Here is a 15570-nt window from a genome sequence, read left to right as displayed (position 1 = left end):
CTATTAGCAGGGGAGGGTGCTAAGATAAAGAATTTTAGGGAAGTCTGAGCTTTGCTTCTTTAGAAACCTGAAAAAAAAATTTTTGGAGACAAGGTCTGGATCTGTTGCCCAGGCTGGAGTACAGTGGCACAATCTTGGCTCACTGCAACCTCTGCTTCCCGGGCTTGAGCCATCCTCCCACCTCAGCCTCAGAAACCTGAAAATTTAAGAAAGAAGATTTTATTGGAGCAGGATAGAAACAGCTAAGGGACTTTTACTTGTTCAGTCCTGGTAAATGCTCACAGTTAATGAAGGGAGAGACAACTAAGTAAGATTAAGTATTTCTTTTTTCTTTTCTTTTTTTTTGAGACTGAGTTTTGCTTTTGTTGCCCAGGCTGGAATGCAGTGGCATGATCTCAGCTCACCACACCCTCTGCCTCCCGGGTTCAAGCAATTCTCCTGCCTCAGCCTCCTGAATAGCTGGGGTTACAGGCATGCACCAACACACCAGGCTAATTTTGTATTTTTAGTAGAGATGGGGTTTCTCCATGTTGGTCAGGCTGGTCTTGAACTCTTGACCTCAGGTGATCCGCCGTCTTCAGCTTCCCAAAGTGCTGGGATTATAGGCATGAGTCACCGTGCCCAGCAAGATTAAATATTTCAAACTACTTCTGGTAACAAGATTGTATCTGTAACTCCTTGCCTATGTATTCATTTGATGTAAGAGTTTCTAGAAAGTAGAGAGAAAAAGCTGTATTGTAAGGTTAAAATCCACAGAAAAGGAGTTTCTTAATGCTTACTGACATTGGAAGATTTCTAGTAAGAGAATACAAGAGAGCTCTTTGGATCTGGTGTTTTTGAGGTAAAGGGTGCAGGCACCCTGGGTTTCACTCTGAGGCAGAGGGCTGGATCTTAGGATCTAGAAAAGGGTTAAGATGGGACCTGAACTTAGAGCTACCATTCGACCCAGCAATCCCTTTACTGGATATATACCTAAAGGAAAATAAATCATTCTACCAAAAAGGCACATGCATTTGTTTGTTCATTGCCATGCTATTCACAATAGCAAAGACATGGAATCATCCTAGGTGACCATCAGTAGTGGATTGGATAAAGAAAATGTGGTATATATACACCATGGAATACTATGCAACCATAAAAAGGAATTAAATTATGCCCTTTGCAGCAACATGGATGCAGCTAGAGGCCGTATCCTAAGCAAATTAATGCAGGAACAGAAAACCAAACACTGCATGTTCTCAGTTATAAGTCAGAACAAAACATTGAGCTCACATGGGCATAAAGATGGGAACAACAGACACTGCAGACCTCTAGATGGGGAAGAGAGGGAGGAAAACATGGGTGGAAAAACTACCTATTGGGTACTGTGCTCACTACCTGGGCGATGGTATCTGTACCCCAAACCTCAGCATCATGTAATATGCCCACGTAAGAAATCTGCACATATACCCCCTGTATCTAAAATAAAAACTGAAATTTTTTTTAAAAAGATGAGACCTGACATCCCTTTGGCTATTTTGTAATCTAATCATCACTCACTTGTCCCAGTTAGAGAGTATAAATTTGCATAGCCAATAAGTTAGGTGGTGTTTGAACCGAAAAATGAGAATATATTTGAAAATATTTTGTGAACTATAAAGCACTTTCTAAGTGCAGGTTAGCACTCTCCTTCTAAGGTGTTCCAGGGATTTTCAACTTGTTTTTATTATTTTCATTACATTTATATGATTTAGGAATAGGGCAAGGAAGCATGGTATTTTATGATAGAAAGGGATCATTGAAATGATAAACCTAAAGCTTTTTGTTTAGTGAGATAGTCCCTCTAGTATTTTGACAAATGTTCATCAAAACATCTAATACTTCCGTTCAAAAACACCGTGATACCTGCTAATGGGAATGTAAATTGATACACTATTCTGGAAAGCAGTTTATTGATGGGTATCAAAAGCTTTGACCTAGAATTCTGCTTCCAGGAATTTACCATTATCATCCTCATCATCAATTATCACCATCATTGCTAACATTTGTTCAGCATTTACTCCATAAAAGGCACTGTCCTGAGTGCTTTTGAGTGAATTAACTATTTCAATATGCATGCCTACCTAATTATATATGTACTATTATCTTAATTATATAAATGATGAGACTGGATTATAGAGGTTAGATGACTTGCCCAAGTTCACAAAGCTGATGAGTTGCTATCTAGATCCAGAGTTGACACTTTTAACCACTGTGCTGTATTGTAACTCACACTATTCCCTAAGGAAACACTTGAAGAAATGTACAAAGATGTATATTCAAGTATTTTCATCAAGACATTGGGTAATGTAGAAAAAGATTGGGGAAAAAACTCAAGATACCCATCAATAAGGGATTTGTTCAAGTTAGTACAGTATATAGCTGTTAAAAATAGATTCTGTGGAGTCTTTAAAATTGGTTACATTTATCTATATGTATTTACATGTAAAAGATGTCTATTCTGAATTAGTGGGAAAAATCTGCTTTTGACAGTGTCTATAATTTGCTCTATTTTGGTGAGAAAAAAAGTGTTAAAGGCTAGATACCAAATTGTTGACAGTCATTATGGCTAGGGAATGAGGTTTATGGATGATGGTTTCCCATTACGCTTTTCTGAATTAAATAAGTTTTTTCTGAATTTTTTTTGCAAAAAGCATATATTGTTTTTATAAGAAAATATACAATAAAACTACATTATCTTGGGGAAAAATACTGAAGAAGTAGAACTTATTCTACTTTCACACATTTGTACATTTCACTCATTCTGTTCCAACACATTCCACTAATGAACAACTCTCTTTATTATAAAGTGTATCCTTATTTAATACATCAAGAGCTTTTTGTTAGTCTCTGTGGAGTTTAGTCACAGTATGTTGAGGTCCTACTGTGTGTCCCTTGCTCAAAGAGTTGACATTCTATTCTGGGAGATATGAGCATAAAACACTTGGGTTTCTCTGTATATCAACATCGGGTTTACTGACATAATCAACAGTTCAACTGTGAGGCACAAACAGTTGGAAGAATAGAGAAATATGTGATATAGTGCTTCCTGTGCACCATGAACAATAGGTACAAATGGAGTTCAGAGAAGGGATAAATCTAAGGAACTGATAGTAGTGTTCAAGGAGGTTTCCTAAAGGAGATGGGTACTTAAGCAGGGTCTTGAAGGATGGTGGGAAAAGGAGGAGGACACTTTATTCAGTCTGCCTAGCATGAACTTTGGTAGATTTCCTTGATTCTATGTTTCTAAGATTGTACTCTCATATTTAAAGATGCATTGAATCAGATAGACCTGGTTTCTGATTCTGACTTCCTTGCTTAATAGCAGTGTGATTCTGAGCAGTTGCTTAAATTGTCCTGTGCCTTAATTACCTTATCTGTAAAATAGGCATGAGAAATAGTATCTTCCTCTTAGAATCACACTAATTGAGACTGTACCAATAATGCGTTTAATATATACCTGGCCCATCTGGCTCGCAATGAATGCACATTTTATTATCCTTTTTCCCCTGTGTTTCTACCCAATAGTCTCATCTCTCACAGAACTCACACTGAGAGGCAGGAATCCATTCTCTTTCTTCTCCAAGTCCAGGCCAGAGTTTTGAACACAGGTTGCCCCTGGGGACCAGAGATTGACTTCAGAACTCCCACGCGAAGCTTCAATATCCCCAATATTGCCCTGACACTGGCCATTTCACTGCCTGGCTCATCTCTGTGTGTCAGAGGCAATGCCTGAGAATTTCCACAGGCCTGTTTTTTGACTCCTGGCTGATTCTTAAAAGCAGCAAGAGATCTTGCCGAGAGTCAGAGCTAAGCTAAGCCATCAGCTGCCTTCCTCATGTGGATGGACCCTGGACTTTCATGCTTTTATGGGCAAGGCCTTGCCAACTATAGAAACAATGAGCCTCTTTAGCACCCCTGTCACTGCCATAGGGTAACCAGAGACAGAACGACTCCTTTCCAAAGGTGGCTTTGCTGGCCAGCACCTATCACCTCAGTCTGGGCTTCCTGACCAATTTTTACAATTCTTTTGGATTAAATAGAGCACTCCCTGGCCTTTTCTGGTTATAGAGGTCTCATTGTTTCATGGTCAGCACAGGCCTTTTGCAGGCGTATCTTGGCTTTGGAATCCTAGAGGGTTTAACAAATTTTACTTCAGTGGAATATCCTTTTTTTTTTTCTACTTTAAGCATAAAATAGTGAATCATAGAAATAAATGTTCTTAGGTCATCTGGTCAGTCTCCTGGGTACAGCTACAGGGTGTTTCCTTTAGAACATGGTCTAGTCTTTATCCAGTCTCTGTTTAAATGTCCCAGATGTTGGGGCTTCCTCATCTCTCATAGCAGCTCAAAGAACAAAACGAACTGTGTTTTCTTGCAGCCTTCTTTCCCCTGCCTGCTGCTCTGTCAGTTGCCTCATGCCCTCTCTCTTCCTCTCTCTCTCTCTGGCAAAAGTATTATTTCAGGGATACCCTTCAAGAGAAGCCAGGAGCAAGGACCAGAGCAGGTTTGTGTTTCATCTGTAGACTTGCAGACTGTCTGGAAATGGGACCAGGAGCACCTCAGCTATTCCACTGAGTTTAGGCTTTTGCAGTCTTCTAGAGCTTTAATTTCTCTCTTATGGCCAAATTTCTTTCCCCTTCTTTCTGGGACACCTATGCAATGTTTTCTCTTTTGTTGAGAGCTGTGAAAAGGAACTGTTTGTTTGACTGTGTGTTTCCCTTTTTTAACTCCCCCCACCCCAAACCCATTGCCCTCTTCCTCTCCCAAAGAAGAAGAGGAAAGCAAGGCACAATAATACTTCTGTAAATTTATGGCCACTCTGTAATGTTTAATCACAGCTACGTGACTGGGGGCTTCAGAGCAGGCGTACAAGTTCAGCGCAAGGTGAATCTTGTCTGAGATAATCTGAAAGTTCATTCAGAGGTGAGGGCAGCAGCCTTTTGCAGACGGCTGAGGTTAACAGGAGGTCACCTGCTTTTTTTTTTTTTTCTTCTGGTCTTCTCCCCTTTAATGTGTAAACAAAGAGAAAATGTAACTTCCAATGAACTTGGCATATGTTGTGCTCACGCTAATCTTGGCCTGGCCAACTGTAAACAGTCCAATATCCTGTGGCTGAGCCTTTCCACCCATTCTCTGCCTTTTGGAGAACGTGAAGAAACACCAACAGAAAGCAGAGGCTTAGAACCTCGTGGAGCAAGACCCCGGGACCCCAGAGAACCTCAAGGAGCCAGAGGGCGGGGAGTTCAGGGAGAGGTGTTTGCTGTAATACATTCAGGGCCTTGCCACAATGGTGGCCTCCTACGATACTTTCTCACAATCATCAGGCAGAACACATTTTTTGAGATCGTTCTCTACTCTACCACACAGTGCTAAACACTAAGAAGACAAAAATGGACAAGCCCTTAAGCTGCTCACAGGCTGAAAGGGGAGAGTGTCTATTATCTGACCTTAGAGATAGAAAGAAGAAGGACAGGGACTTTGCTGGTATCCAGAGAAAGCAGAAGACAGCATCAAGATAGAACTCCATTGGAAGTTCCTTCCCGTTGTAGGGCTATGCTATAGTTTCCAGCCCATTTGCAGAAAGGCCTCCAGGCCAGAGAATTCCAGAAGCTTACAGATGCAGTGTATAATACCTTGAAGGCCCACAGCCTGAGCGTCAACAACTTACAGAAGAGCAGTAGCCACTTGATGATTTCTTACCAACTCTTATTTGCCATGATCTCAATATCTTGATGGTCCAGAGCCTCTAGGCCAGTACAGACATGCACGGGGGACATACCTCTTTTGTAACTCAGCAGCCCTCTTGGGAATGTGGGAATACAATTCATTCTTCAATATCAGGAGCAGGAATAATTGCTTAGTGAATTATTGGTGGTTAAGTATTAAATCTTGAACTAACGTCTATAATCTCTTACTCATTTGAGGCTCATTCAGGGAATATAGACTTTTTACTCCTGTAGCCAATATAGGACCATTTTAGTTGTATGAATTGATAATGGAAGTCCAATTGAGCAGCCAGAAAGGCACAGACTGTAGCTGTGAAATTCCCTTTGTACTGTGCTTCGTACCACTCTGTGACCAGCAAATAGAAATTCCCTTGACTATACTCAATGCTGAGTATATCACACATACCATGGGCTCAGATATGTGTCAGATAGAAGCACAGAAAAAGATCCTTGTTCTTAAAGAGCGTATAATCTCCCTAGGGAGGCAAGACAAAAGAAATAATTCATAATTTAAGATAGGCTATGATACTACCAACTGAAATATTGTGCCTGGGACTGATTGAAAAGGACTTCTTAAGGTTCTCTTAGAATGGGAAGGATTTAGATAGGACAAAGAGAAAAGAAGAGGCATTGTAAATCAGAACAGCAAGTGTGAAGGAGTGAAGACAGGAATAAGTTTGCCATCTTCATTGTCATTATCATCATCATCGCCAGTATTTGCTGAACATTCGTGCCAGGCACTATGCTGAATGCTCTACTAAGGCAAATATTATTTTCATTTTAGAGAGAGGTAATTTGTCCAAAGGCACAAAAGTGAGAAACGATGAACGTCGTGAACTGGCCGGCTCTTAGGCAGAATGATCTGGATTTGCCTCACCACCACTCCTCAGTGTGACTCTCAGGATTCCTAAACTCCCTACCCTCTGTCCCCGGATCAGTGCTATAAAATGTTTGTGAAATCCATAAAGGGGACAGGAGATGGGAAAGTTTGGGGAATATTTAGCTGCTAAAGATATCTTCAAGTCAGAAATGTGGCTTGTCACTAGATGAGCAGGACTAGTCAAGGAGACTGGCTAAAACAAGGTGATTTTTCAATGTCACCTTAGTATCTACTTCTGAATGATTTTCTTGTAGACATGGGAGAGATCTCAGGTAAAAAGATAGGTTTTTTCTCCCACAGCTTGCTCATGGTATAAACTGTGGGTGTTCCCCTCCAAATAATCACTGCTTATGATCTGGCCCTTGGTAAGGTCCTAGAGGGAACTCTGCTTCCACAGAACAAGCCATATGGATAAATGCTAATCTGGAGAATATCTATCTGTCCTGGGCCTCACACAGAATATGGACGTGATGGTTCTGGGGTCGGGAGAAGGGAACTGTAACTTGGATGAAAGCCAGGGGCTGCTGTCTATATTACATTGAAGCAAAAGTCAGAACAACTCCTGTTGTTTTAAAGTTCACAAAGGGCAGTTTTTAGTTGCTTTTTTAAAATCTCCTTGAATGATAATGATACCCTGTGGTAATGGTGTTGTTAACTATAATAAGAAGATGAAGTTTTCAAGTGCTTTCACTTACTGTATCTCCTTTCATATCCTTATTCAAGAAATTGGAGCAGGTTTTTAAAAATTCACCTGATTGCAAAACTGCCCCACAACAAGCCATATTATAGACCAGAAATGATAAATACATAGCTCTAATGTTGGATCAAGGCTCCCATGCCATCAGAGACTAAGACCTTATTGCTCTAGCCACACAAGAAATTAGAAGATTAAGCTTGTCTGTGTAGAATAAGGCAAGAAGTCTTTCCATCCTAGCATCTTTGAGAATGATACCAAGCTTTCCCACAACAAGGAGGTTTCTTTTTTCTCCTAGTATCTTCTTCCCGTCCAACCCAAACACTGCTAGTGGGCACTTAGATGCATCTTGAAGAAATTCAGCAATTTATTGAAGTTCAAGGAAAATGTAAACTTGGACTCTCAATTCAATAACTTGCAACCTCACACAGTAACTACGGAAGCAGAGCCTGTTCCTCTCTACCATCCCGGGTCAGCCTCAAATACTTTTGAAAATCTTATAGAGACTTGCTGATCCATTCCCAAAGGCGTAGAAATGGGGATATAACTCCCTAACATTACAATTCAGAGAAGAAATAGTTTGTGTTTATCTTAATTCTGGTCGGGGTAGGCATAGTGATGTCAGCTTTACTGTGCTTTCTTTATTCCTCTGCATGTTCTCTTCCAAGGAGAGATGAATTTCCTTTCAGTTATCTCATTAAGAGTCCTTCCTGAACTAATCATCCGAGTTTTCTCTGCCACTTGCCGTGGGATCAAATTCAGGGAGTATTTAAGCTGGTTCACTAAATGGCCTGCTATTTTTTTTACATCATTTCACATATATAGTGATAAAGGTTGATAACCTCACCATACTCACCTAGCATGCTGCCTGCTTTCTGGGCACAAGCAACACCCCATTCTTCTATCATCTGGAAACACAACTGTACAAATTTCTTTCATGAAAAAATTGATGAATACATTGTAGTATATTTAAGTATACTTCTATGGTGGAAAACACTATTTGGCAGTTAAATGAACTAGATTTAGATGGATCAACATGGATGGATCTTGAACACATAAGATTGAATGAAAAAAGCAAGTTGCAGAATATTATGCATAATGTCACATATATATACCTAGTATGTGTGTGTGTGTATATATATATATATATATAAACTAAAAAACAGAACATTACCATATATTATCTATTAAAAGCATAAAAACATATAGCAGATACATAACAAAATCATGATAGCAGCCTTCATCAGGAAGGTGAAAGAATGGAGAGAAGGCAGGGGGATTTCACCTTTATTTATGATGTTTTATTTTTTAAAACAAAGGGAGGATCTGAAGTAAACTGGACAAATCATTAACATTTGTACACTGAGGTAAGATGGAATTTATATTCTCTTTTATTTTTATTTTTTAATTAAAAAACGAAACTCCCTTTCCTTCTCCTTCACCCCTCTAGACACCTGACCTGTGTACTATTCTCAAGGATTTTGGTTCTCCTCCAGCTGATTAAATTGCATCATATATTAGAAAGAAAAGTGGATTCAAACCAGGGCCCTGTATTCCAACCACAGCCCCATTCATGGTAGCTTTGCCATAATGAATCTTTCCAGACCTCAGTTTCCTCCTCTGCAAGATGAAATAATAGTACAGTTCTCTACAATTCCTCACAGTCTATCATTTTATCAGCCCCATTTCTGCTAACTGCTAAGAACTACTCTCTATACCATAGCTTCACTGGCCCGGCACAGTGGCTTGTGCCTGTAATCCCAGCACTTTGGAAGGCCAAGACAGTGGGAGAACAAAAGTTTGAGACCAGCTTTGGCAATATAGCAAAACCCTGTCTCTACCAAAAAAAAAAAAAAAAATTATTTTAAAAAGAAATCCATTAGATTTAGAATCTTAGAGCTGGAGGGACATTAGATATCTGGTCATCAGTAAATGTGAGTTTTAGAAGGAATCCTGAGCTGCAAGGCTACTAATGACAAATCCAGGGCTACAGTACTGGTCTTCTCTCTTCTATTTCGGAAGTCTAAAAATCTCTCAAGCTGGGTGCAGTGGCTCACGCTTGTAATCCCAGCACTCTGGGAGGCCAAGGCGGGCGGATCTGAGGTCAAGAGTTCAAGCCAGCCTGGCCAACATGGTGAAACCCTGTTTCTACTACAAATACAAAAATTAGCAGGGAGTGGTGGCACACGCTTGTAATCCCAGCTACTCGGGAGGCTGAGGCAGGAGAATCACTTGAACCCGGGAAGTGGAGGTTGCAGTGAGCCGAGATCGTGCTGTCGCACTCCAGTCTGGGTGACAAGAGTGAAACTCCGTCTCAAAATAAAAATAAAAATAAAAACCTCTCAAAAGCCAAAAGAATATGTCTGCAGCTACCAAAGGAAAGCAGGATGACTAATGGTATGTTTGTTAACCAAAAGACAGATAATATGGAACAAACTAAAAGGTCTAGGGTTTCAGGATGTTTTGAAAATGCCAGGCAGAATTCGGGCAAAAATTGTTTCATATAGGATACTTGACCCCTTAGATGAGAATTCTGAGAAGTGATACTGTGACAGTTTCTGATATGAGGACAGAAAGGAGATTGTGATAGAAAAGGAAGGGTATTCATGGCGATGGGGAATGGCGGTGGAGAGGAAGCTATTTGTCCTACTAGGGTTTAGGTAGTTTAAAACTTCACTGTTTCTTTGAGCATTAACTGCTCTTGGTCATTGAAACCTGCCACAGGCCCTTAGCCAGCCTTACCCTCTGCCTATAAAAATTCACAGTGAGCAAAGACAAAGAGAAAAATTAAGACGTTATCTCTTCACTTTCCCCAGCCTCCCAAATACAAACACATATTTCTGAAGAGTCTTCAGCAAGTTTTGCTTCTTAGACTTGGCCAAGATTTTTAGCAAGCACTTACCTACTGGGCCTGCTTGTATGCATTGCCTTTGAGGATCTTGGAATTGAGTGTGGTGCTGAATTGTAAGGTAACCTTACCCTTTAAGTCAGCTGTCTAATAAAATCACCTTGAAAATCTAAATGAATTTCCAATCTTCCGTGGTGAGTGGCTCAATATTACAGCCTAGTGGTTGTTAGAAATCACAGTGACTCACTAGCCAGCTCTGGGTGGGACTCTGTTCTTTGGTCTGATATTCACACTTATTGCACCACTCTCTCTTCATGTGGTTCCCTTAGTGAATTCTGTTGCTTCCTGGAATCTCATTGAGTTTCTGCTCTGCTCTTCTTGGAGGTTCTTTCCAGCTTTAAACATGAATAAAGGCTAGGAAAGCCAGGCAATGATTCAACCAGCCCTTGTCACACAGTCATAGTTGCCTCATACCAGGATTTAAATATGGTCCCCACTTTGGACTTTCCTGGCCCATGCACCCCAGGTTTGTAGTAATCTGATTTCAGTGTTGTTTCCTGTTGAATTGTGTAAGTACTGGCATAGCTTAAGCAAAAGACACATATGAAAGAACTCAGAGATGTATTGGTTCATCTGCTTTTGTTAGGAATGAGAACAGTTATGGGGAACAGTGGAGACCTGAGCTCTTGGCATAGTAGAAGGATGTTAAAGGGACTTAACTTCAAATCTAGTAGTTTTGGAGTTAAAGAGACTTAAATTCATATATAAGGCCTGCTATTTACTACTTTCTTTGTACTTACTACTTACTTTGTACTTACTACTACTTTGCTATTTATTTACTTTCTTATTCACATCTAGAAAAATAATAACCTATCTCACAGAATTATGTAAAGGATCCAATAACATTATCTAAGTTAAACGTATGTCACTTAGCCAACGGTTGGTTCTCAGTAAATATCTATAAATTTCTTTTTCTCTGCCTTGTAATTGTACTTGGCCTGATCTGAAAAGTCCTTTTCAAAATGGACCCAGCCAGTAGAGAAAGGAGAAAAGGAGGAGGCAGCCTGCTCTGTCAGAGAGCAGGCCCTTAATGCTCTGTTGGTTTTCCTTGGAGGCAAGAGTTCTTTTGAGATCTGTTCTGAAGGCCATTGGTTTAGCTCATGTAAAAACATGGTGTTCTAAGCAGCTTGACAACACTGGCTTGAACCTGAAATATGTTTCTTTTCTTATTGGCCCTATGTCCATTTATAAAATTAACTTGAATCATTTTCATTATGAATTTGCAGTAGTTTTCCCTGCAGGTTATCACCCAGTGTCTCCAAAGTTTTTTTGATTGAAAATTCGCTGTTGGTAAAAGACATTTTAAGGGCTTACTGCTAATATAGTTGTGTGTATAAAAATTTACTAATAAATTATAATTAGACATTGACTAGCTGCAAAAGGTTATTCCCACGTATAACTTTCTTCCCACTGCAGTTTAATAGACAGAACATTATCATTACCTTCGAAAGTCTGCTTGTACATACACACATACTAATATTAATAATTCAAGGCACAATATGTACTTAGGTTAAGTAAAGTTCATTTTTCATAATAATGAATACAAATAATATAAATAGCTTTTTTGATAATTTCAGATTTGGGGGACTGACTTACCAAATCTGAATAGCTTATTACTATTATTATTTTATAATGTGGCTGATAAAGAGCTTGTATTATGATTAGGAGATTTTTGAGCTCTGCCATTTTCTCGATATTTGCTTATGCTTACATTGTTAATATTGTCTTCACTCTGTGGTCTCTTTGCAGGGATTTTATTTAAGCCGCTTAGTCATTTTGTCCAGAGAGGGAGGGTAGTTTAGTTAACAACTCAATAATATAGTCCCTAATTCACCCACCTAGGAACCTTTAACAAGTCACACTATACTGAAAGAAAATAAACACTGGTCCATGGCTCCTACCTTCTTCTCCTACAGCATCTGTGGCAGCAGTTCCATTCAAAATTCACACCTGCCTGCTTCTGCCACCCCAACAAGGGACAACTCAGTCAGCCCATGACAGGGGCCTCCCATCCTCCCCTTGAACATATATGTGTACATGGTTGTTATCAGCCAGTGTGATAATAGGTTTTCCTTCTGGTCCCTGCAGCAGGATAGATGCTGTCATCAGTGAGAAATGGCTCTACAGGACAGTCTCTGACTCAAAGGAATACTTGGTGTTGGCATTTTTATTTGGGAGTCTTCCTCTAGGCACCATCTGGTAACAACAGAAGACTCTGAAGCCTCCCTGTCTTTCTTTTTTTTCTCTTTACCAAGAGAGAAAAGGTGAAAAGTTTAGACAGAAAACCTATAAACCCACATTTATGCAGCAAATAAATATTTCTCAGGGTGATGTTCCCTTTCAGAGGAAGCTGCTGATAGGCAATTGGGAGCTGCACAGCCACTCTTTGTGCCTTCCCCTCCCTCTTCTTCCTTCACTCAACTAGGGAAAAGAAGAGGAGGTCAGACGTAGGGCTAGGAACCAACCTGTTACTGGCCGTTGTTGCAAAGCTCAGGTATAAGCTTGACCCCCTTAATCTACAGTGATCAGAAAAACTTGGAACCTCTCTCTACCACAGTTCCATAGCCTATGGAAAATCCAAAGGCCTCCTCCGGATTTCTGTGAATCCGTAGATACCTCCAGCCTTCTTGCTTCCTGCACTCCCAGTTCCATAGGGCAGTTCTGCAGCTTTCTAGGTGTGAAACAGCTTCTGCTCTGAGTTGTGCACTCACACATACGCGCACACACACACACACACACACACACACAGAGAGAGAGAGAGAGAGAGAGAGAGAGAAATCATTCACCCAAGCAACTGGGAGCAGAGTGGATTTGTCTGAAGACCAGGATTGAGGGGTTGGGTTTGTAAAGAAGATTGATTGTGTCATGAATTGCACAGCAAACAGTTTTGAAAAGTCACTTACTAGATTCCCCAGGTCTCCACAGTTGTCTGGAACCACAATACCATGAAGGATTTTCTTCTTAGCCCTTCTCACACATGTTAGTTAATCTCCTCTCTTCACATTCTGCCTCTCAAGAACCAGAATACCAAATTCCTTCTACCTCATCTACTAGATGTCTTGGCACCTTGGGGGTCTCACCAAGCAGGATATTTCCCCACACATGTTTTTCTCCCAAAAATAATTTTTATGCCAGTTGTTAAGATAATGAATTTTATGCCATCTCATTACAATGGGAAGGGTCTCCCTAAAGCCATTTTTTCTTCTTTCTTTACTAGGTATTAAATGCCTTACATCGGAGAGAATTTCAGAGCACACTGCCCTCCCTGCCTTGGATCTACAGGCAAACCTTTTCTGTAAAAGACTGGATAGTGGATATTTTAAGCTTCCCATGTCATATGGTCTCTGTCACAACTACTTACCTCAGCTATTAAAGCATAAAAGCAGCATAGATAATTATGTAAATCAATGAACATGGCTGTGTTTCAACAAAACTTTATTTACAACAGGTGGTGACTTTAGATTTTCCATCTTCTAATCTAGAAAAAAGCAGGTAGCAGCAGTGATGAGAACAAGCAGAGAAGTCTCTAGGCTAAAATCAATCTCCTTAGTTTAGCATATGAGGCCTCATTTGTCTTGGTTATTCCCAAAGCACTCCTGAGAGATCTAGCCATGTCAGATTCCTTGCTTGACACTCCCACCCCATCCTACCACTCACCACCTACCTGGCCCAGGCTTAGACACCCTTCTTTTGAACTTTCTTTATAACCTGTTAGAGTACCTGTTAGGGTATTCACATCATTCTGTATCAATTTATTTACCAGATGATTTCCTCAAGACTGGAGATAATGTCTTAACATCGTTTCATATGCAGTACCTAGAAGAGTGACTGAGACATTGTTGGTACTCAATTTATGTTTGTTGAAATAAGCCCTGCTTTCCATTTTCTACATTTGCCCAGATTTCTGTGTCGGGAAGTGCTCCTGAGGAGACGGGAGGCAGACTCAGGATGCCCTTCTTTGAATCACAGAGGCCCAGCACCAGAGACAAGGAGTTGGAGGAAATCTTGGGCAATAAACACAAATGGGTCATTGGTCAATTCTATGCTTTTTAGTAGACTTTACAATTGTTCTCTTAATCTGCTTTCAGCTGCTGATAGAAGCTATTATGATTCCACATCTGAACCAGAAAAACAGATTTGGTGTCATGCCTGGGGTCACACTATCAGTCAGAGGAACCTCAGCCTTGGGGCCCTTTTTGCTGTGCTCTACTGCCTCCAAAAAAAGGCAGATGTGGATCAGTAATTATGAAAATACTTTATAATGATGTAATTAGTTTCATCCTGTCAAAGGCAGGGAGTGGACAAATGAAGCTTCTCCGGGGTTAGTGTTCTGTATGTTAGTCAAAGTGGACTGCACTTTATACAGTGGCCATGTTCTGAAGAGGTAGAATTTTTAGAATTTTTCTTGGATTATATGTTAAGTGTCCCAGAAAAGCATTTTATTTGAAATCATTTTGTAGTCTATCCTGTTTAACATGAAGAATTCTTCTGGAATGTATATAAAGTGCAAATTCAGGTTTTCCTGCATCAAATTTACTTCAAGGACGCACCTGCTTTGGGAGCACAGTTCTCTACAGGACTCAGTGTTCCTGTTCAAGCAAAAACATGTAAAGAAAATCACCCCTGGGGAAGAGGGGTATGGCCACTGTCAGTGTGTCTTAGCATCTGTGTCTGTCTGCATGCCTACCTTAGCTCATACTATCCTTTGCTTCCCATGGAATCTTTGCAGGTTTTCTGGAAAGAGGAGGCTTTCTCTAACATGAGGTAGGCCCCATGCTGCCTACTAAGACCCAGCCCACATGTCACCAAACATCTGCTGTGTTCCCAGTCATTAGTCATAGGTATCTTCCATTGGAACCTTGAATTCAAATGTCTGGGACTGGATTCCCACTCACCTGTCATAGGTATCACCTCTCCTGTTTGATGCTTCTTTCTTCCTTATACAACTTTTCTTCTAGTGCTGGGCAAGAGGAGCCTAGGTTTGGTCCATTTGAATGTTTGATATGAGAAGCACAAAGTATAAGTCTCTCCCACCATCTAGCCAGTATCATTGCTACAAAATGTTAGCTGACCTATTTAATTCCATGTGCCATGTCTTTGCTGACTACCTGCTGAGAATCTAGCCATTTGATAGTCTGTGCTGTTGAGGAGTCAGAAGGAGAAAACACAATCCCCATCCTTGGGGAGCTCCCGTCTACATGGGAGATGAGGCTCATATGCCAAGAATTGGCAATGAAGGTAGGGTACGTCTAACAGTTCTCTTCACTCATGAATAAGCATGATATGAATTGATTTGGTAACAGACAGTCCAGGAGGAGGAACAAGCAGGCCATTCTCCACCA

General features: G+C 40.4%; 1 protein-coding gene across 5 annotated transcripts in view; it reads left to right on the top strand.

Moving 5' to 3' along the window:
* Nucleotides 1-15570, top strand: part of EXOC6B (exocyst complex component 6B) — a 652095-nt gene that overhangs the window by 620483 nt on the left and 16042 nt on the right. For 2 of the 5 annotated variants that reach the window (XM_030828176.1, XM_030828174.1), the window contains exon 21: nt 13446-13568. The exons of the other annotated variants lie outside the window; for them this stretch is intronic. In XM_030828176.1, coding sequence (XP_030684036.1) covers nt 13446-13568 — 123 coding nt within the window. The remainder of the gene's footprint in view (nt 1-13445; nt 13569-15570) is intronic. 5 annotated transcript variants of the gene reach the window in all.

Source organism: Nomascus leucogenys, chromosome 14, assembly GCF_006542625.1.
Source record: "Nomascus leucogenys isolate Asia chromosome 14, Asia_NLE_v1, whole genome shotgun sequence".
NCBI classification, from domain to species: Eukaryota; Metazoa; Chordata; class Mammalia; order Primates; family Hylobatidae; genus Nomascus; species Nomascus leucogenys.
This window is presented reverse-complemented; position numbering and strand designations above follow the sequence as displayed.